The following is a 23,395-nucleotide window of genomic DNA, read 5'->3' as shown; positions in this document are numbered from 1 at the left end:
CAACCCCCTCCTCCCCAGAAACCACCCCCCTCCACCCCGCCCCGCCCCATCCCAACTCTTGAGTTTAAAGGTCACTTGGCATCACATCAACACTGATATAGTTTTACAGAGAACTAGTCAGAGATACTTGTGGGGTGTTGTGTCAGACAGACACCTGGAGCTGGCAGGACACATATTTCACTGACTAGAAGTGTGCCATGCCAGAGTGGCAGTAGAATGGACCCCACCATATGGGGGAAAGAAGACCTGGAAAAGTACGCTTAAAGGAGGACCTCAAGAGAGGAACACCATCTGTACTGGAGTGAAAGAGATTGCAATGGACTGGAGCCATTGGTGGAGTCTTGCTGACCATTTTCCCCACACTTAAGCAAGTACATTTATGTAAGTAAGTCTGCTGCCTCGGTTACACAGTTTTCCAGGACATTGGTCCGGCACGGTTCAGGTGAAGACCATCCTATCGATACAGCCCCTACTTTCACCAGTACAAGTCCCATTGCCCCATGACTCAAAACTTATTTCTCCCTCACCAATCTTTAACTCTCTAATCTGATTTACCCCATGCCAGTTTTCTCGGACCTCAGGCAGCAATCCAGAGATGATTACTTTTGTAGTTCTGCTTTTTAAACTTAGTCCCCAGCTGCTTATACTCCCTCAGCAGAATCCCTTTCTTAATCCTACCTATGCCTTTGGTACCCACATGGATCGAAACACCTGGATCCTTCCCTTTCCGCTCCCAAGTTCCTCTTCAGTCCTGAGGAGGTATCCCAAACCCTGTCACCGGGCAGACAGCACAACCTTTGAGGCCCCCACTCTTATCTGCAGTCAACTGTACCTATCTCCCTAACTACACTATCTCCTACTACAGCTACATTCCATTTAACTCTCCTCCACTTGAATGGCTCATACCATGATTCTCTGGTCAGTTTGCTCATCGTCCCAGGAATCTCTGCTCTTACACAAGCTGCAAGGACCTCCATCCTGCTGGACAATTACAATTCCCCTGCGTTGCTATCTTTGCAATCCCCAAGACCAGCCTCATTCACAGTCATACACTTGCGTCCCTGACCACAGACTAAATCATAAGTGCCTAGCCTTTAGGGTGCAGCTACTTTGTGGAAGTAAGCGTCCAGGCAACTTTCCCCCTTGCTGGTGTATCACAGACAACAGCTCAGACTCCAGCTCACCAACTTGGAGTCAAAGTTCCTCGAGCTGCAGACATTCGTGGCAGATGTGGTTGCTGTGGATCACACTGATGTCCACCAGCTCCCACATGTTACAGCTGCAATACAGCACCTTCCCTGCCACCATTCTTCCAAAAACAAAGGATGTGCATCAAGGCAAGGTAAACATAGATGGAGCCGTACACTTGACGGCCCATTGGCACTTATGGCTGGACATTCTTGTTGAGCTTTTAAAAATGCCTTGCAGGTCCTGGATGCAGAAATCCCACAGTCATTTTGGGAAAATGCCATTTTTGGCAGCACGAAGTGCGGGGAGCTTCAAATTAATGCAAACAATATGAGCAGGAGTCAGCCACTCAGCTTCTCGAGCCTGCTCCAATAAGATCATGGCTGATTTCATTTTGGCCTCAACTCCACATTCTCTCTACCTCCAATGGGCAGCACGGTAGCACAAGTGGCTAGTACTGTGGCTTCAGAGCTCCAGGGTCCCAGGTTCGATTCCCCGCTAGGACACTGTCTGTGCGGAGTCTGCACGTTCTCCCCGTGTCTGCGTGGGTTTCCTCCAGGTGCTCCAGTTTCCTCCCACGGTCCAAAGACGTGCAGGTTAGGTGGATTGGCCATGCTAAATTGCCCTTAGTGTCCAAAAAGGTTAAGAGGGGTTATTGGATTACGGGGATAGGGTGGAAGTGAGGGATTAAGTGGGTCGATGCAGTCTCGAATGGCCGAATGGCCTCCTACTGCACTGTATGTTCTGTATTCAATACTACCCCTACCTTCAAAATATTCCATGACGATACCTCTACCTCAGAACCATCTCTGAGGCAGCAAACCCAAACCCAGAAAGACCATTTGAACTCTGTGCTGAGTTCAAACAGACCCCATTTTCATTGTTTGAAAGACCGTTACCCGCAGTGTGAGAGTCACAAATTTATGTAGGACACATTAGCACTCTTGAAGGAGGTGGGTGGTGGGGAGAATTAGGTCTGTTTAAGTTTCCTAACCTGAAGTGCTTTAAATACCCAGCCCTTTAAAAATGGAAAATAAACTGGGATGAAGCTGTCTTTGGATTGATCTTTGATGCAGTTACTCAATGGTAATAATAATAATAATCTTTCATTGTCACAAGTAGGCTTACATTAATACTGCAATGAAGTTAGTGTGAAAAGCCCCCAGTCGCCACATTCCGCCGCCTGTTCAGGTACGCAGAGAGAGAATTCGGAATGTCCAGATTACCTAACAGCACATCTTTCGGGACTTGTGGGAGGAAACCGGAGCACCCGGAGTAAACCCACGCAGAAACGGGGAGAACGTGCAGGCTCCGCACAGACAGTGACCCAAGCCGGGAATCAAACCTGGGACCCTGGAGCTGTAAAGCCACAGTGCTAACCGTGCTGCCCCTGTTTTGTTTTGGCACTACTTGAGGGGATTTTAAAGCTTTGATTGGGTTTCATAGTTATTTTCAGTGCCAGGTTTATATGAGTGATAGTTCTCTTCGATGATTGGAAGTTAATTTATTTTTCATCTCTACATGATGTCTGCCCATAGTGGATACTGGGTGAATGGCTATGGACATGCCATGGAGGGTTTGGTAAGCATGGAGGCAGCATGGAGAGACAAAGTGGGGATGTTGGCATTGTGTTGGTGCAAGGGGGCATGAGGGGACATACAGGTTGGCATAGGGATGATGAGGAGGCGTTGGTGAAGCAGCATGGAGTGGGTGGGGTATGAGGGGTGGCATGGCGGTGGGTGAGAGTGTGAGGCGTGAGAGCTAGAGGGCCTAACAGCCTCTTACACAATTAGGCAGAATTTCTCAGAGAACCAAGGCAGACCTTCTAAACAGCATGTCTTGGCACTCGCCCACCTCTTTGACCGCCTGTGGGCTGCCTCCTGAGGTGACAAGGCCCACCTTGCTGCCCCAAATAAAATTGCACATGTAAGGGGTTTGGAGACAGGTCTGTTGAGTCGGGAGATTACCCAATGGCAACAATCTGGACCCTTAGTGTCTACAGGGGAGAAGGAGAGGGAAGTGGCAGTACAACAGCACGTAGGGCAGCACGGTAGCATGGTGGTTAGCATAAATGCTTCACAGCTCCAGGGTCCCGGGTTCGATTCCCGGCTGGGTCACTGTCTGTGCGGAGTCTGCACGTCCTCCCCGTGTGTGCGTGGGTTTCCTCCGGGTGCTCCGGTTTCCTCCCACAGTCCAAAGATGTGCGGGGTAGGTGGATTGGCCATGCTAAATTGCCCGTAGTGTCCTAAAAAGTAAGGTTAAGGGGGGGTTGTTGGGTTACGGGTATAGGGTGGATACGTGGGTTTGAGTAGGGTGATCATTGCTCGGCACAACATCAAGGGCCGAAGGGCCTGTTCTGTGCTGTACTGTTCTATGTTCTATGTAACAAAGTCAGATTGAATGTGGTTATCCTCTAGGAGCCAAGCTGCAAATATCGATCAAGACAACTGTTGGAAAGTCACACTTCCTTCAGTTCGGAGCATTGCTGTTGATTATTACCTGTGGTTAGGCTGAGTGAGTAACATTTAACAATGCACACTTACCATTCGCTCGCTGTCATATTCATAGTAGGAGATTTTGGTGTCGGTCAGGATGAATAATCTCTCCTTATAATTGAGTGGCGAGGTCTTTTTCTTCTGCTGTGATCTTTTAATGAATATCTCCTCCATCAGTCCGTTCAGTGGGAGCAGACAATGCCGTGAGATCCTGTCAGAGAGAAATAGGCAGTACTTGGTCACCCAGTAACCAAAGGACACAGGCAACCACTGGTAGCCAATGGACAACTGATCGATGAAAGTCTATCATCCCTCAGCCCAGGTACACTTGTCCCTACCTTAGTCCATACCCACCCATTAATCTCCTCCCATGGCTCATGATTTACCAATACCTCAATATTTCGACTTGCATTCTTACCCTTTATTCGGGCCTGTCTGTGTTTGAGGCTAATTCTGCAATGTTGCTAATGGGTAAAGTCTTAGCTCCACTCTCGACGTCAGGACTGTCTTTCCAAACTGCCCTCAAAGATTCTCCAGTTACAGGATTACATTTCTCTCTGTCAGGATCTCACGGCATTATCTGGTCCCATTGAACATTACGTTAATCACTGGAGTAGGATTACGATGCAACTTAGACCTGCTCCGTTGCAAATAATGGGGACAGGATTTCAGACCTGGCCTCAGTTCTACTGCAAACTGGGAAATCATGGCACAGATTGACGGGGAGGGGGGGAGGGAGAAAGAGGGGGAGGGAGGGAGAGAGGGGGAGAGCAGATGGAGGGGAGAGGGGGAGGGAGGGGGAGGGAGGAGGGAGAAAGAGGGGGTGGGATGGGAAGGGCAGATGAGGGAGGGAAAGGGCAGGTGGTGGAGGAGGGGAGGGAGGGGAGGTAGGGAGGGAGAAAGAGGGGGGAGGAAGAGAAAGAACAAAGAACAAAGAAAAATTACAGCACAGGAACAGGCCCTCCAAGCCTGCGCCGATCCAGATCCTCTATCTAAAGCTGTCGCCTATTTTCTAAGGATCTGTATCCCTCTGCTCCCTGCCCATTCATATATCTATCTAGATACATCTTAAATGACGCTATCGTGCCCGCCTATACCACCACCGCTGGCAATGCGTTCCAGGCATCCACCACCTCTGCGTAAAGAACTTTCCACGCATATCTCCCTTAAACCTTTCACCTCTCACCTTGAACTCGTGACCCCTAGTAATTGAGTCCTCCGCTCTGGCGAAAAAGCTTCTTGCTATCCACCCTGTCTATACCTCTCATGATTTTGTAGATCTCAATGAGGTCTCCCCTCAACATCCTGGGGAACCTCCTCTGTACCTTCTCCAAAGCATCCACATCCTTTTGGTAATGTGACGACCAGAACTGTACATAGTATTCCAAATGTGGCCGAACCAAAGTCTTATACAACTGTAACATGACCTGTCAACTCTTGTACTCAATACTCCTTCCGATGAAGGAAAGCATGCCGTACACCTACTTCACCACTCTATTGACCTGCTACCCACCTTCACGGTACAAGGGACCTGAACACCCACATCTCTCTGTACGTCAATTTCCCCACGGCTTTTTCATTTACCGTATAGTTCGCTCTTGAATTGGATCTTCCAAAATACATCATCTCGCATTTGCCCAGATTGATCTCCATCTGCCATTTCTCTGCACAACTTTCCAATCTATCTATATTCTGCTGCATTCTCTGAAAGTCCCCTTCACTATCTGCTACTCCACCAATCTTAGTGTCATCTGCAAACTTGCTAATCAGACCACCTATACCTTCCTCCAGATCATTTATGTATATCACAAACAACAGTGGTCCCAGCACGGATCCCTGTGGAACACCACTGGTCACTGTTTTCCATTTTGAGAAATTCCCTTCCACTACTATTCTCTGTGTCCTGTTGCCCAGCCAGTTCTTTATCCATCTAGCTAGTACACCCTGGACCCAATGGGACTTCACTTTCTCCATCAGCCTACCATGGGGAACCTTATCAAATGCCTTACTGAAGTCCATGTATATGACATCTACAGCCCGTCCCTCATCAATCAACTTTGTCACTTCCTCAAAGAATTCTATTAAGTTGGTAAGACATGACCTTCCCTGCACAAAACCATGTTGCCTATCACTGATAAGCCCATTTTCTTCCAAATGGGAATAGATCCTAGCCCTCAGTATCTTCTCCAGCTGCTTCCCTACCACTGACATCAGGCTCATCGGTCTATAATTACCTGGATTATCCCTGCTACCCTTCTTAAACAAAGGGACAACATTAGCAATTCACCAGTCCTCCGGTACCTCACCCATGTTCAAGGATGCTGCACAGCTATCTGTTAAGGCCCCAGCTATTTCCTCTCTCACTTCCCTCAGTACCTGGGATAAATCCCATCCAGACTTGAGGACTTGTCCACCTTAATGACTTTTAGAATATCCAACACATCCTCCTTCGTTATGCCAACTTGACCTAGAGTAATCAAACATCTATCCCTAACCTCAACATCCATCATGTCCCTCTCCTCGGTAAATACCGATGCAAAGTACTCATAAAGAATCTCACCCATTTTCTCTGACTGCACGCATAACTTTCCTACTTTGTCCTTGAGTGGGCCAACCCTTTCTCTAGTTACCCTCTTGCTCCTTATATATGAATAAAAGGCTTTGGGGTTTTCCTTAACCCTGTTTGCTAAAGATATTTCATGACCCCTTTTAGCTCTCTTGATTCCTCGTTTCAGATTGGTCCTACATTCCCGATATTCTTCCAAAGCTTCGTCTGTCTTCAGTCGCCTAGACCTTATGTATGCTTCCTTTTTCCTCTTAGCTAGTCTCACAATTTCACCTGTCATCCATGGTTCCCTAATCTTGCCATTTCTACCCTCATTTTCACAGGGACATGTCTGTCCTGCACTCTAATCAACCTCTCTTTAAAAGCCTCCCATATATCAAATGTGGATTTACCTTCAAACAGCTGCTCCCTATCCACATTCCCCATCTCCTGCCGAATTTTGGTATAGTTGGCCTTCCCCAATTTAGCACACTTCCTTTAGGACCACTTTCGTCTTTGTCCATGAGTATTCTAAAACTTACGGAATTGTGATCACTATTCCCAAAGTAATTCCCGACTGAAACGTCAACCACCTGGCCGGGATCATTCCCCAACACCAGGTCCAGTATGGCCCCTTCATGACTTGGGCTATTTCATACTGCTCTAGAAAACCCTCCTGCATTCTCCTTACAAATTCTGCTCCATCTACACCTCTGACACTAAGTGTATCCCAGTCAATATTGGGAAAATTCAAATCTCCTATCACCACCACCCTGTTGCTCCTACATCTTTCCATAATCTGTTTACATATTTGTACCTGTATCTCACACTCGTTGTTGGGAGGTCTGTAGTACATCCCAAAAATTGTTAGCTGTTTCTGAGCTCTGCCCATATTGGCTCACTGCTCGAGTCCTCCATAGTGCCCTCTTTCAGCACAGCTGTGATATCCTCTCTGACCAGTAATGCAACTCCTGCACCCCTTTTACCTCCCACCTGAAGCATCGATATCCTGGGATATTTAGTTGCCAATCATGCCCTTCCCTCAACCAAGTCTCAGTATAGCAAAAACATCATACTCCCAGGTACTAATTCAAGCCCTACGTTCATCTGCCTTACCTACTACACTTCTTGCATTAAAACAAATGGACCTCAGACCACCAGTCCCTTTGCGTTCATCATCTGCTCCCTGCCTACTCTTCCCCTTAGTCACACTGACTTCATGATCTGGTTCCTTCCAGGCTTTAGTTACTGCCTCCTTACTGTCCACTAACTTCCTAATTTGGTTCCCATCCCCCTGCCACATTAGTTTAAAGCCTCCCCAACAGCTTTAACAAAAGTACCCCCAAGGACATTGGTTCCAGTCCGGCCCAGGTGTAGACCGTCAAATTTGTAGTAGTTCGACCTCCCCCAAAACAAGTCCCAATGTCCCAAAAGTCTGAACCCCTCCCTCCTGCACCATCTCTCAAGCCACGCATTCATCCTGCCTATTCTTTCATTTCTACTCTGACTACCACGTGGCACTGGTAGCAATCCTGAGATTACTACCTCTGAGGTCTGACTTTTTAACTTGGCTCCTAACTCCCTAAATTCTGCTTGTAGGTCCTCATCCCATTTTTTACCTATATCATTGGTGCCTCGAGGGGGAGAGTGGATGGAGAGGAGATGAGAGTGAGGGGGGTGTAGGGGAGGGGGAGGGAGAAAGGGGAGGGAATAGAAGGGCAGATGGTGGAGGAGGGAGGGGAGGTAAGGGAGAGGGAGAAAGAGGAGGAGGGAGGGAGAGAGGAGGAGAATGGATGGAGGGGAGAGGGAGGGGGAAAGTGGAGGCAGAAGGAGACGGAGGGAGGGGAAGGGCAGATTGTGGAGGAGGATAGGGAGGAGGCAGGGGAGGGAGGGTGAGGGATAAAGAGACAGTGGGAGGGGAAGGGCAGATTGTGGAGGACGATAGAGCGGAGGAAGGAGGGGAGGGAGGGTGAGGGATAAAGAGGGGGAGGCAGGGGAAGGGAATATAGTGGAGGATGGGATGGAGGGGGGAGGGAGGGGAGATGCAGGGTGGGGGAGGGAAAAAGACAGAGAGGGAGGGAGGGAGAGAGGGGGGGTTAGATGGAGGGGGAGGGATGGGGAAAGGTCGGGGAGGGAAGGGGGAGGGGGAAGAGACTTTCATTGAAAATTAACTGGCTCAACTGGCTGTAAATCTTTAAAATATCAATTGATGTCCTCCAAGATGTCTTAATGAGGTCTGAAGACATTTTGCACAAAGAATTGAGGTGAATTAAGGAGTTTAAATTAGTGTCTTCAATCCCCTTGGAATGCAGGGAATTCCCAAGGTGATTGTTTACCTTGATGACGTGCCAATCACCACACTACACCAGAAGAACGCATGGCCAGCCGAGAGGAAGTATTACAGATGATTTGTGATGTATGGGTCCACCTAAAATACAAGAAATATACTTTTCAGATCTCAGAAGTGACGTATCAAGGACTTTGCATTGATGCGACAGGGTTGCACCCCTTGGATGGAAGGTTCAAGGCCATACGACTCCTCACCAAGAATAAGACTTTTCTTGATACGGTATTAAGAGGGGAGTTTATTTCAAATTTAGCCACAGCATTTCCGCCATTACAACTGATCCCTGTTAGGGGCGGGTATAAATTTTTCCTTTAAAAATCAGTTATACAGTTACATGGAAAGGGTGGGTATTGAGGGATATCCCTCTAAATGCGGGCAAGTGGGACAAAATTAGTGTTAGAAACTGGGCAACATGGACAAGTTGGGCAGAAGGGCCTGTTTCCATGCTGTAAACATTTATAACTCTATAACTCTATAACACTGCCCCACAACAAACTGATTCCCGACAATACTGCCCCACAACAAACACATCCCGACAATATTGCCCCACAACAAACTGATTCCCGACAATACTGCCCCATAACAAACACATCCCGACAACACTGCCCCACAACAAACACATCCCGACAATACTGCCCCATAACAACACATCTCGACAATACTGCCCCATAACAAACACATCCTGACAATATTGCCCCACAGCAGACATATCTCGCACAATACTGCCCCACATCAAACACATCCCGACAATACTGTCCAAAAACAAACACATCCCGATAATAGTGCTCCACAACAAACACAACGCAATAATCCTGCCCCATAACATACACATCCCTAATAATACTGTCCCCCAGCAAATACATCCCTGATAATACTGCCCCAAAATAAATACATCTTGACAATACTGCCCCACAACAAACACATCCCGACAACACTGCCCAACAAAGAACTCATCCTGACAATACTGCCCCACAACAAACACATCCCATAAGACCATAAGACATAGGAGCAGAATTAGTCCACTTGGCCCATCGAGTCGGCTCCGCCATTCAATCATAGCTGATATTTTTCTCATCCCCATTCTCCTGCTTTCTTCCCATAACCCCTGATCCCCTTATTAATCATGAACCTATATCTCTGTCTTAAAGACACTCAGTGAATTGGCCTCCACAGCCTTCTGCGGCAAAGAATTCCACAGATTCACCACCCTCTGGCTGAAGAAATTCCTCCTCATTTCTGTTTTAAAGGATCGTCCCTTTATTCTTAGGTGGTGTCCTCTGGTTTTAGTTTTTCCTACAAGTGGAAACATCCTCTCCATGTCCATTCTATCCAGGCCTCGCAGTATTCTGCAAGTTTCAATAAGATCTCCCCCTCATCCTTCTAAACTCCAACGAATACAGACCCAGAGTCCTCAACTGTTCCTCAGACAGCAAGCTCTTCATTCCGGGGATCATTCTTGTGAACCTCCTCTGGCCCCTTCCGAGGTCAGCACATCCTTCCGACAATACTGTCCCACATGAAACACATCCTGACAATAGTGCTCCACAACATATACATCCCAACAATATTGCCCCACAACAAACACATCCCAACAATCCTGGCCCTCAAAACACACATCCCGACAATACTGCCTCAAAGCAAACTCATCCCGACACTACTGCCTCACAACAAACACATCCAGACAATATTGCCCCACAACATACACATCACAACAATGCTGCCCCACAACAAACACATCCTGATAATACTGCACAACAACAAACACACCCCGACAACACTGCCCCACAACAAACACATCCCGACAACACTGCCGCACAACAAACACATCCCGACAACACTGCCGCACAACAAACACATCCCCGACAATACTGCCCCACAACAAACACATCCCGACTATACCCTCACAACAAACCCATCCCCGACAATACTGTCCCACATGAAACACATCCCAACAATACTGCTCCATAAAATATACATCCCAACAATATTGTCCCACAACAAACACATCCCAACAATCCTGGCCCTCAAAACACACATCCCGACAATACTGCCTCAAAGCAAACTCATCCCTGACAATACTGCCCCACAACAATCACATTCCGATAATTTGGCCCCAAAACAAACTAATTCCCGACAATACAGCCGCACAATAAACAGATCCTTTACAATAATGCCCCAAAACAATCTCATCCCAAAAACATTGCCCACACCAAACGCATCCCCACAATACTGCCACACAGCAGTCACATCTCACATAGCAGTGCGCCTTAACAAACACATCCCGACAATACTGCCTCAAAGCATACTTATCCCTGACAATATTGCTCCACAATAAACACATTCCAACAATTGTGCCCCAAAACGAACTCATTCCTGACAATACTGCCCCACAACAATCTCATCCTGACAATACTGCCTCACAACAATCTCATCCTGACAATACAGCCTCACAACAATCTCATCCTGACAATACTGCCTCACAACAATCTCATCCTGACAATACTGCCTCACAACAATCTCATCCTGACAATACTGCCTCACAACAAACACATCCTGACAATACTGCCCCACAACAATCTCATCCTGACAATACTGCCTCACAACAATCTCATCCTGACAATACTGCCTCACAACAAACACATCCCGACAATACTGCCCCATAACAAACACATCCCGTCGATACTGCTCCACAACAAACACATCCCTACAATACTGCCCCACAACAAACACATCCTGACAATATTGCCCCACAGCAGACATATCTCGCACAATACTGCCCCACATCAAACACATCCCGACAATACTGGCCCATAACAAACACATCCCTACATTACTGCCATACACATCCGACATTACTGCCCCCCAAGAAAAACTCATGCCCGACCATACTGCCCATCGACAAACACATCTCAAAAATACTGCCCCACAACAAACACATCCCTGACTGTACTGTCACACAGCACACATATACTTGACAATATTGCCCCACAGCATACACATCCCCAACAATACTGTCCCACAACAAACACATATCCGACAATACTGTCCCACAACAAACACATCCTGGCAATACTGCCCCACAGCAGCCACATCTTGCACAATACTGCTCTACAACAAACCCATCCTGACAACACTGCCCCACAACAATCACATCCTGACAATATTGCCCCACAGCAGACATATCTCGCATAATACTGCCCCACATCAAACACATCCCGACAATACTGGCCCATAACAAACACATCCCTACATTACTGCCATGCACATCTGACATTACTGCCCCACAAGAAAAACTCATGCCCGACCATACTGCCCATCGACAAACACATATCCGACAATACTGTCCCACAACAAACACATCCTGGCAATACTGCCCCACAGCAGCCACATCTTGCACAATACTACTCCCCAAAAACCACATCCCTGACAGTATTACACCACAACAAACACATCCTTGACAATACTGCCCCACAACAAACACATCCTGAAAATACTGCCCCACACCAAACTCATCCCCGACAGTACTGTCCCACAACAAACACATTGCAACAATACTGCCTCAATACAAACTCATCCCAACAATACTGCCCCAATACAAACGCATCCCTGACAATACTGCCCAACAAATACACATCCCCAACAATACGGCCCAACAAATACACATTCCCGACAATACTGCCAACAAATACACATCCCCAACAATACTGCCAACAAATACACATCCCCGACAATACTGCCTCACAACAAATACATCCCAACAATCCTGCCCCACAACAACTTATCCCTGACAATACTGCCCCACACCAAAAACATCCTTGAAAATACTCCCACAGAATAAACACACACTTGACAATACTGCCCTCCAACAAACACATCCCGGCCTGGTAAGGGTCACTTTTTGAACATCCCTTGCTCATGAGCTCCTCCTGCCTGTCTGAAAATCGAGGCTGAGCAGGAAACTTCCCTTAACTGATCATAGCTGGTCATTAATTAGTCATCTAAGAGCCTCAATTGGTGTTGGGGGGTGGAGGGGGAACAACCTCATCCTCATCTGTTCCCATGTAAAATTGTGAAGTAGGGGCAGGTGAGAGCCCTGTGAGAAGGCCATCTAAATCTCCCCACCCCCCCCTCCCCACCTCCCCTTCAAACCCACCAGAGGGGAACGTAAATTATCCACTCGACAGGCCCATGAAATACCAACAGATCTCAGCACTGATTCAGTGGGGGCACTCTCTTTCCACTCTGGATCTGTCACTGTGGGTTCAAGTTTCATTTCAAAGACTTAAACACCTAATCATTACTTACGTTCCAGTGCAGCCATGGGGGAGTGCAACACTGTCGGAGGTACCAACTTTCAGATGAGACATTAAATCAAGGCTCCATCTCTGGTGGATGTAAAATATCTCATGGCAATATTTTAAAAAGAGCAAGGGAATTATCCTTGTTGCCCTGACCAAACTGTGGGTTTGCCAAGCCTCCTCTACAGTGGTGAGACCTGGACAACAAGGGCGGGATTCTCCGTTGGCTGTCGTGGAAATCGCGGAACGCGATTGGGCGGAGAATCGGTTCTGCTGCCCAAATCACAACAGGCGCCGATTTGACGGCAAAACACAATTCTCCGTCACCTCAACAGCGGCGTCAATGCGGTCCGGAATGCACGTTCCGAACTGCATATCATTAACGGGCCTGACCCGTTTTTCTCCGTGGCGTCCGCGATTCTCCGCCTCCAATGGGCCGAGTATCCGATGGTGCGGTTCACTTGTGCTTTTGAAAATCATGAAACTGAGGGCAGCATGTGGCGCAGTGGATAGCACTGGGACTGTGGCGCTGAGGACCCGGGTTCGAATCCCGGCCCTGGGTCACTGTCTGTGTGGAGTTTGCACATTCTCCCCATGTCTGCATGGGTTTCACCCCCACAACCCAAAGATATGCAGGTTAGGTGGAATGGCCACGCTAAATTGCCCCTTTATTGGAAAAAAAAAATTGGGTGCTCGAAATTTATTTTTAAAAATTGTGAAACTGGTGTCATGACTGCTGAGGGAGAGAGAGAGGGAGGGTTTGGAAAGTGTCCAACATTTGCATAGTGTGCTGACAGTTCTACCGCCAGCCAGGGGGGCCGAGGGGAACAGTGGGAAGTGGCCAGGAGGTGGGCTGTGGGGTTGGGGTGGACAGCCACAGAACACCATTGTCACAGCCGGAAAGGCAGCCATGCAGCTGCACACGTCACTGACAGCCCACAGTGAACTTAGGGCACGGGTCGCATGGGTGTCCACCCTTAGCGCCCACTGGCCCCAGCAGAACCCTCAGCTATATGGACCTGCTCCAGCACAACCAGTGCCATCTTGTTGGCTGGGATAAGTGCGTGTGGGGATTGTAATGTGTATGTGCGGCTGCAGCTTGTCAGCCTCCTGAGTGTCAATCACAAAACTGGCAAATCCCACACCATTTCTCATTTGTGTTACACGTGGCACCGGTCCTAGTTCCTTAATAGTAGCTGAATCAGTCCAGGTGCGGCTGTCGGGGAACTCCATGAATTCTGTGTCGGCGTCAGCACTTAGTCTCAGAAACGGAGAATCCCGCCCCATATGTTTCCCAGCAGAAATGGCTGGACAGTTTCAACCTTCACCTTCTCAGATGTATCCTCGACATCTCTAGACAGTGCAAGGTCACCAAATCAGAGCTCCCGGGGTGGCATAATGGTCATCACTGCTACCTAACAGCACCAGGGACCCAAGATCGATTCCAACCTTGGGTGACTGTCTGTGTGGAGTTTGCACGTTCTCCCCGTGTCTGCCTGCATTGCCTCTGGGTGCTCCAGTTTTCTCCTGCAGTCAAAAGATGTGCAGGGTAGATGGATTGCCCATTCTGATTGTCCCTTTGTCTCCAAAAGATTAGCTGGGGTTACAAGGATAGGGTGAAGAAGTGGGCCTAGTTGGGGTGCTATTTCACAAGATTGGTGTAGGACCAATGGGCTGAAAGGCCTACTCCTAAACTGTAGGATTTCTATGACGTGTTAAGCCATCCTGGGCAAGTACACAGTCAATTCCAGCCCCACGTGCATCACAATTGAATTAACAAATAATTCCTATCAAAATTCTAGAAGTCTTTTCCCTTGGCTGCTCAATAATAAAAGTCACCTTGGCCGGGATTCTCTCCTACCCAGCGGGGCGGGGGGTCCCGACGTGTTGGAGTGGCGTGAACCACTCTGGCGTCGGGCCGCACCTTTAGGGGCCAAGCCCTCACATTGAGGGGCTAAGCCCGCGACGGAGTGGTTCCCACTCCGCCGGCCGGCGTGAACGGCCTTTGGCGCCACGCCAGCCGGGGCCGAAAGAACTTCACCGGCCGGCGGAAGTCCGCGCATGCGCCGGAGCGTCAGCGGCTGCTGACTTCATACCGGCGCATGCACAGGGGAGGGGGTCTGCCTCCATGGTGAAGACCATGGCGAAGGCAGAACAAAAGGAGTGCCCCCACGGCACAGGCCTGCCCGCCGATCGGTAGGCCCCGATCACGGGCCAGGCCACCGTGGGAGCACCCCCCCGGGGTCACATCGCCCCGCTCCCCCCCCCCCCCAGGACCCCGGTACCCGCCCGCGCCGCCAATCCCGCCGGTAAGAGAGGTGGTTTAATCCACGCTGGCGGGAGAGGCTAGTCAGCGGCGGGACTTTGGCCCATCGCGGGCCGGAGAATCGCCGCGGGGGGCCCACCGACCGGCGTGGCGCGATTCCCGCCCCCGCTGAATCTCGGGGGGCGGAGAATTCGGGACACGGCGGGGGCAGGCGGTGGGTCGGAGAATCCCCCCAGGTTTGTAAGGTGAAACGTAATTAGTTTATTTATAACAAAACTAATGATTAAATATGAAGTAAACACAGTGGATAACAACAAGCTAACCTATTTCCCCCGTAACTGTCCCACCCTCTACCTACACACACACAAGACATACAAACACAGGGGGGATGAAGGGAGAAAAATAATAAGGATAAAGGTCAAAGGTTCTTTGCTTCTAATGTTGGCTATTTAGTACACTTTCTTCACACCATGCTGGTATTCAAAGTTCTTGGTTTGCAGCCTGTAATGATCTTCTCTGTGGTTTAGTAATGCACTCACATATTTTCCTGGAGAGGCCCCTTTGCTTCACATCAAACTCTGATTTCAGTTTGTGATTTATCTCCAGGCCTTTGCCTTTTCTGGAGTGAAAGTAGGTCAGTTCACATCAGCTTTTCTGCAGAAAGAGTTGTTTGCTTCTCCCCTGCTTGCACAACCTGGAATGGTTCCCCTGTACGTAGATTCATCCAGGCCCCCTGCCAGTTCAGAAATACAGCCTTTCTGGAGAAAACAGAGAGGGGAGAGGACAGCAGTCCTTCCTAAAGGGGAGCACAGTAGCATAGTAGTTAGCACAGTTGCTTCACAGCTCCAGGGTCCCAGGTTCGATTCCCGGCTTGGGTCACTGTCTGTGCAGAGTCTGCACGTTCTCCCCGTGTCTGTCTGAGTTTCCTTCGGATGCTCCGGTTTCCTCCCACAGTCCAAAGATGTGCAGGTTAGGTGGATTGGCCATGCTAAATTGCCCTTAGTGTCCAAAAGGTGGGGTGGGGTTACTGGGTTATTTGAATGAGGTGGAGGTGTGGGCTTGGGTAAGGTGCTCTATCCAAGAGGCGGTGCAGACTCAATAGGCCGAGTGGCTGCCTTCTGCACTGTAAATTCTATGAAATTCTTCCTCACATCTGTCAGGAGTCAAACTGATACCAAACATCAGTGCTTGATGCTTTGAAACATTCCAGTGGGATCAGATCCATTCACCACCTGTTACCGGGCAGAGCACAGCCTTTTGGGCCAATGTATTTGGGCCATCAGCCAAATCAATCAAACTAAGTCATCACTGATGTCAACCTCACGGCGCCGAGGTCCCAGGTTCGAACCCGGCTCTGGGTCACTGTCCGTGTGGAGTTTGCACATTCTCCCCGTGTTTGCGTGGGTTTCGTCCCCACAACCCAAAGGATGTGCAGGGTAGGTGAATTGGCCACGCTAAATTGCCCCTTAATTGGAAAAAAAAATGAATTGGGTACTCTAAATTTAAAAAAAAAAAATCACTGATGTCAACCAGGATGCAATCACCAGCCTAAAAACGCACAGCCTTCTGGACCTTTCTGTTTGAATTAAAGGTACAGGCTGTTTTGCCTTAAAGTCACTTGACCGTTAAACATTCATGAATCAAAAATATAAATGCAAAACTAAAAGAAAGAGGAAATAAGGGAATAAACAGGAACAACAGGAAGTAACCTTACAAATTCTATAACAGCATGCACTCATTGCTAAGTCAACAATGTCCGCATTGGCTCAGCGCGATCACCAGCTGGACGACAGCCGTGTACCCAAAGACCACCTGGATGGTGAACTGACCGCTGGACCACGACCTCCTGGCTGGCCATCCCTCTGTTACAAGGATATCTACAAGTGAGTTTCGAAGATGGCGGGCATTGACACTGACAGCTCTTGGAAAAGGTCAATGGTGGCTGTGACCTCTGGGGACTAGACTATTTGGAAGGGCATTGGAAGAGGTGAGCAGAAACGGGAAGCTCATCCGGCTGAGCAGAGGCCTGGAGAAAAAGCCAGCGAAACGTGCATCATCTCAACCCACTGTCTACCTTTGCAGTAAATAACACACCAGAGTGGGACTCCAGAGCCTCATTGGGTGATGTTTAACACAGAACTGACCACCATGGCCCAAACCATGGTCTGATTAAACGGAAAGCTACCAGAAGCAACCAAGTCAACATTTATCCCTCAACCAATAGCACTCAATCAGGTTATCCGGTCATTATCACACTGATGTTTGTGGAGTCTTGCTGCGCAAAAAATGGCTGCTGTATTTTCCCCATTGCAAGAGCGAGGACTCTTTAAAAGTGTACCATTGGTTGTGAAATGCTTTGCGATAACCCAAGCTGGTGAAAGATGCTATAAAAATGAAGAGTTGACTCGTGAGAGGATCACAATTGCATTCGGTGTCCGAATGCTTCCTGCTGGCTCATCTGACATGGGCCAGCTTTCAAATCCCGCAGTGAACTTTCAACGACACAGGGCGTGACCCACCGGCCACGTTGCGCTCTCTTTCGAGCGCAGTGCAGCCGGTGAATGCCAGGAGAGCCCTCTCGCGAGCTTCCCGGGGGTCTTCATGCCTCATGGGATTCACCGCAAGACATCTGAGTCAGAAACACAGGCCAAATGGCGCGCGGCGAAGCCGGTTTTAAATCGACTTTGGCGACCTTACTCTGGATCCACCCGCCTCATGGGATCCACAGGCCTCCCCAGTGAGGCTGCAGTGGGCACCATTCAGTACTGGTCCACACATATATGGACAGGCAGAATGGCACAAAGGGGGTCTTCCAGGGTATTGGAAATCCCTGAGTGGTCAGGGTCAGTGCAGGGTGGCTCCCTGGTCCTCCCCCTGAAACAAAGAACAACAAAGAACAAAGAAACGTATAGCACAGGAACAGGCCCTTCGGCCCTCCAAGCCTGCAACGACCATGCTGCCCATCTAAACAAAAATCTTCTTCACTTCCGGGGTCCGTATCCCTCTATTCCCATCCTATTCATGTATTTGTCAAGATGCCACTTAAATGTCGCTATCGTCCCTGCTTCCACCACCTCCTCCAGCAGCGAGTTCCAGGCACTCACTACTCTCTGTACCTTGTACATCTCCCCTAAACCTTGCTCCTCGCACCTTAAACCTATGCCCCCTTTAATTGACCCTTCTACCCTGGGAAAATGTCTCTGACTATCCACTCTGTCTATGCCCCTCATAATTTTGTAGACCTCTATCAGATCGCCCCTCAACCTCCTTTGTTCCAGCGAGAACAAACCAAATTTATTAAACCTCTCCTCATAGCTAATGCCCTCCATACCAGGCAACATCCTGGTAAATCTCTTCTGCACCCTCTCTAAAGCCTCCACATCCTTCTGGTAGTGTGGCAACCAAAATTGAACACTATACTCCAAGTGTGGCCTAACTAAGGTTCTATACAGCTGCAACATGACTTGCCAATTCTTATACTCAATGCCCCGGCCAATGAAGGCAAGCATGCCGTATGCCTTCTTGACTACCTTCTCCACCTGTGTTGCCTCTTTCAGTGACCTATGGACCTATACACCAAGATCTCTCTGACTGTCAATACTCTTAAGGGTTCTACCATTTACTGTATATTCCCTACCTCCATTAGACCTTCCAAAATGCATTACCTCACATTTGTCCGGATTAAACTCCATCTGCCATCTCTCCGCCCGTCTCCAAACGATCTAAATCCTGCTGTCTCCTCTGACAGTCCTCATCGCTATCCGCAATTCCACCAACCTTTGTGACGTCCGCAAACTTACCAATCAGACCAGTTACATTTTCCTCCAAATCATTTATATATACTACAAACAGCAAAGGTCCCAGCACTGATCCCTGCGGAACACCACTAGTCACAGCCCTCCAATCAGAAAAGCACCCTTCCATTGCTACTCTCTGCCGTCTATGACCTAGCCAGTTCTGTATCCATCTTGCCAGCTCACCTCTGATCCCACGTGCAACACAGGCACTTTGGCACTGCCCAGTTGGCACCTTGGCACTGCCACCCACAAGCTCACTTAGAGATCGGGGCACCCTTTCAAAATGTTGGCCTGATCTCTGAATTCAGCTCCCCAGTGCTTAAAAAATTCTAAGTGTGGGCTAAACCAATGAGAAACTTCCCAGGGTCCAAAAAAGTGACTGTCATTGAATAGCGGTGGGGAACTTTCCGGCAGAGCCGACGGGAAAATCATTGAAAAACCCACCCACAGACTTTGTGATTCTACCCTTGCTCATGTGCAAGAATTGCTTCCTCTTTTTATTCTTCTGTGTAAAATCATTTAGATTTCTGCTGCTGACCTTCCTAACTTACTTCCTCTTGACCTCAGAGAGGACACTTCAGCTGTTCACAAGAGCACCTGCAGTCTGACTAGCCACAGCCTAGGCACGGCCTCAAACCTGTCCCTTACGAGCCAACCTCGACCCTGATCACAGCTTAGAATCATAGAATTTACAGAACAGAAGGAGGCCATTCAGCCCATCGGGTCTTCACCGGCCCTTGGAAAGAGCACCCTACCTAAGCCCACACCTCCACTCTATCCCCATAACCCAGTAACCTCACCTCATCTTTGGACTGTGGGAGGAAACCGGAGCACCCGGAGGAAACCTACGCAGACACGGGGAGAAAGTGCAAACTCGGCACAGGCCGTGACCCAAGCCAGGAATTGAACCTGGGACCCTAGAGCTGTGAAGCAACTGTGCTAAACACTGTGCTACCCTGCCCCCCTTCTGACACATTCAAATCAGAGAAGCTTGACAACTTGGAGAAAGGAAGAGAAAAGAAAAAATACGAGAGAGAGAGAGAGAGGGAAAAGATATCAGGAAAACAAAAGAGGGAAAACAGAATAAGGAAAGAATGGGGAAAAGATAGCAATATACAAGGAGGGAAAACAAAACAGAGAGAGAAAGAATGATAGAGGGAAAATATAAAGGTGAGAAAGATATAGGGAAAGTGAAAGGGTGAAAAAGAAGGAGAGAAAGAGGGAGTGTGACTGTGTGAGAAAGACAGAGAGACAACCAATTGCTGTACAGGTAATACAAATGTGAAATCATTCAAAGCTCATTTTAATTCTCGATTTCATTCCTTTGAACTGCTTTCTAACACATCATTTCCACTCACACTTCACACGTTCTTATTGCTGAAAAGGTGGGTACCTTCAAATTCTGTGTGATGTGGAGATCATCACCCTATTTATCGGCGACAGCATCAATTTTGTATTGCTGTGGTTTCTCAGGTGTTGATTCTGATTTTCCAGAGTGCAGCCCGCTTTCAGTGCTGTGTCTCTGACAGTGCAGCATTCTTTCAGTGCTGTGTCTCTGACAGTGCAGCATTCTTTCAGTGCTGTGTCTCTGACAGTGCAACATTCTTTCAGTGCTGTGTCTCTGACAGTGCAACATTCTTTCAGTGCTGTGTCTCTGACAGTGCAGCAGTCTTTCAGTGCTGTGTCTCTGACAGTGCAGCATTCTTTCAGTGCTGTGTCTCTGACAGTGCAACATTCTTTCAGTGCTGTGTCTCTGACAGTGCAGCATTCTTTCAGTGCTGTGTCTGACAGTGCAGCAGTCTTTCAGTGCTGTGTCTCTGACAATAACATTCTTTCAGTGCTGTGTCTGACAGTGCAGCAGTCTTTCAGTGCTGTGTCTCTGACAGTGCAGCAGTCTTTCAGTGCTGTGTCTCTGACAGTGCAGCATTCTTTCAGTGCTGTGTCTCTGACAGTGCAACATTCTTTCAGTGCTGTGTCTCTGACAGTGCAGCATTCTTTCAGTGCTGTGTCTGACAGTGCAGCAGTCTTTCAGTGCTGTGTCTCTGACAATAACATTCTTTCAGTGCTGTGTCTGACAGTGCAGCAGTCTTTCAGTGCTGTGTCTCTGACAGTGCAGCAGTCTTTCAGTGCTGTGTCTCTGACAGTGCAGCATTCTTTCAGTGCTGTGTCTCTGAGTGTAGCATTCTTTCAGTGCTGTGTCTGACAGTGCAACATTCTTTCAGTGCTGTGTCTCTGACAGTGCAGCAGTCTTTCAGTGCTGTGTCTCTGACAGTGCAGCATTCTTTCAGTGCTGTGTCTCTGACAGTGCAGCATTCTTTCAGTGCTGTGTCTCTGACAGTGCAGCAGTCGTTCAGTGCTGTGGCTCTGACAGTGCAGCATTCTTTCAGTGCTGTGTCTCTGACAGTGCAACATTCTTTCAGTGCTGTGTCTCTGACAGTGCAACATTCTTTCAGAGCTGTGTCTCTGACAGTGCAGCAGTCTTTCAGTGCTGTGTCTGACAGTGCAGCATTCTTTCAGTGCTGTGTCTCTGACAGTGCAACATTCTTTCAGTGCTGTGTCTCTGACAGTGCAACATTCTTTCAGAGCTGTGTCTCTGACAGTGCAACATTCTTTCAGTGCTGTGTCTCTGACAGTGCAACATTCTTTCAGAGCTGTATCTCTGACAGTGCAGCAGTCTTTCAGTGCTGTGTCTCTGACAGTGTAACATTCTTTCAGTGCTGTGTCTCTGACAGTGCAGCATTCTTTCAGTGCTGTGTCTCTGACAGTGCAGCAGTCTTTCAGTGCTGTGTCTGACAGTGCAGCGGTCTTTCAGTGCTGTGTCTCTGACAGTGCAACATTCTTTCAGTGCTGTGTTTCTGAGTGTAGCATTCTTTCAGTGCAGTGTCTCTGACAGTGCAGCAGTCTTTCAGTGCTGATTCTCTCACAGTGCAACATTCTTTCAGTGCAGTGTCTCTGACAGTGCAGCAGTCTTTCAGTGCTGATTCTCTCACAGTGCAACATTCTTTCAGTGCAGTGTCTCTGACAGTGTAATATTCTTTCAGAGCTGTGTCTCTGACAGTGTAACATTCTTTCAGTGCTGTGTCTCTGACAGTGCAACATTCTTTCAGTGCTGTGTCTGACAGTGCAACATTCTTTCAGTGCTGTGTCTCTGACAGTGCAGCATTCTTTCAGTGCTGTGTCTGACAGTGCAGCATTCTTTCAGTGCTGTGTCTCTGACAGTGCAACATTCTTTCAGTGCTGTGTCTCTGACAGTGTAACATTCTTTCAGTGCTGTGTCTCTGACAGTGCAGCAGTCTTTCAGTGCTGTGTCTCTGACAGTGCAGCAATCTTTCAGTGCTGTGTCTGACAGTGTAATATTCTTTCAGTGCTGTGTCTCTGACAGTGCAGCAGTCTTTCAGTGCTGTGTCTCTGACAGTGCAGCATTCTTTCAGTGCTGTGTCTCTGACAGTGCAGCATTCTTTCAGTGCTGTGTCTCTGACAGTGCAACATTCTTTCAGTGCTGTGTCTCTGACAGTGCAACATTCTTTCAGTGCTGTGTCTCTGACAGTGCAGCAGTCTTTCAGTGCTGTGTCTGACAGTGCAGCAGTCTTTCAGTGCTGTGTCTCTGACAATAACATTCTTTCAGTGCTGTGTCTGACAGTGCAGCAGTCTTTCAGTGCTGTGTCTCTGACAGTGCAGCAGTCTTTCAGTGCTGTGTCTCTGACAGTGCAGCATTCTTTCAGTGCTGTGTCTCTGAGTGTAGCATTCTTTCAGTGCTGTGTCTGACAGTGCAACATTCTTTCAGTGCTGTGTCTCTGACAGTGCAGCAGTCTTTCAGTGCTGTGTCTCTGACAGTGCAGCATTCTTTCAGTGCTGTGTCTCTGACAGTGCAGCATTCTTTCAGTGCTGTGTCTCTGACAGTGCAGCAGTCTTTCAGTGCTGTGGCTCTGACAGTGCAGCATTCTTTCAGTGCTGTGTCTCTGACAGTGCAACATTCTTTCAGTGCTGTGTCTCTGACAGTGCAACATTCTTTCAGAGCTGTGTCTCTGACAGTGCAGCAGTCTTTCAGTGCTGTGTCTGACAGTGCAGCAGTCTTTCAGTGCTGTGTCTCTGACAGTGTAACATTCTTTCAGTGCAGTGTCTCTGACAGCGCAGCCCGCTTTCAGTGCTGTATCTCTGACAGTGCAGCAATCTTTCAGTGCTGTGTCTCTGACAGTGCAGCAGTCTTTCAGAGCTGTGTCTCTGACAGTGCAGCAGTCTTTCAGAGCTGTGTCTCTGACAGTGCAGCAGTCTTTCAGAGCTGTGTCTCTGACAGTGCAGCAGTCTTTCAGAGCTGTGTCTCTGACAGTGCAGCAGTCTTTCAGTGCTGTGTCTCTGACAGTGTAACATTCTTTCAGTGCTGTGTCTCTGACAGTGCAACATTCTTTCAGTGCTGTGTCTCTAACAGTGCAGCAGTCTTTCAGAGCTGTGTCTCTGACAG

At 48.5% G+C, this 23,395-nt stretch overlaps 1 protein-coding gene across 4 annotated transcripts in view; it reads right to left on the bottom strand.

The window, feature by feature from the left end:
- Positions 1-23,395, bottom strand: part of btk (Bruton agammaglobulinemia tyrosine kinase) — a 216,173-nt gene that overhangs the window by 122,111 nt on the left and 70,667 nt on the right. For 3 of the 4 annotated variants that reach the window (XM_038775528.1, XM_038775531.1, XM_038775530.1), the window contains exons 2-3: positions 8,565-8,656; positions 3,732-3,894 (exon numbers count right to left, since the gene is read on the bottom strand). In XM_038775528.1, coding sequence (XP_038631456.1) covers positions 3,732-3,857 — 126 coding nt within the window. In that variant the 5' untranslated portion in view covers positions 3,858-3,894; positions 8,565-8,656. Of the gene's footprint in view, positions 1-3,731; positions 3,895-8,564; positions 8,657-15,678; positions 15,698-23,395 lie in introns of those variants that run through there. The other variant, XM_038775529.1, reaches the window with a different exon arrangement.

This window comes from Scyliorhinus canicula, chromosome 17, assembly GCF_902713615.1.
Source record: "Scyliorhinus canicula chromosome 17, sScyCan1.1, whole genome shotgun sequence".
NCBI classification, from domain to species: Eukaryota; Metazoa; Chordata; class Chondrichthyes; order Carcharhiniformes; family Scyliorhinidae; genus Scyliorhinus; species Scyliorhinus canicula.
This window is presented reverse-complemented; position numbering and strand designations above follow the sequence as displayed.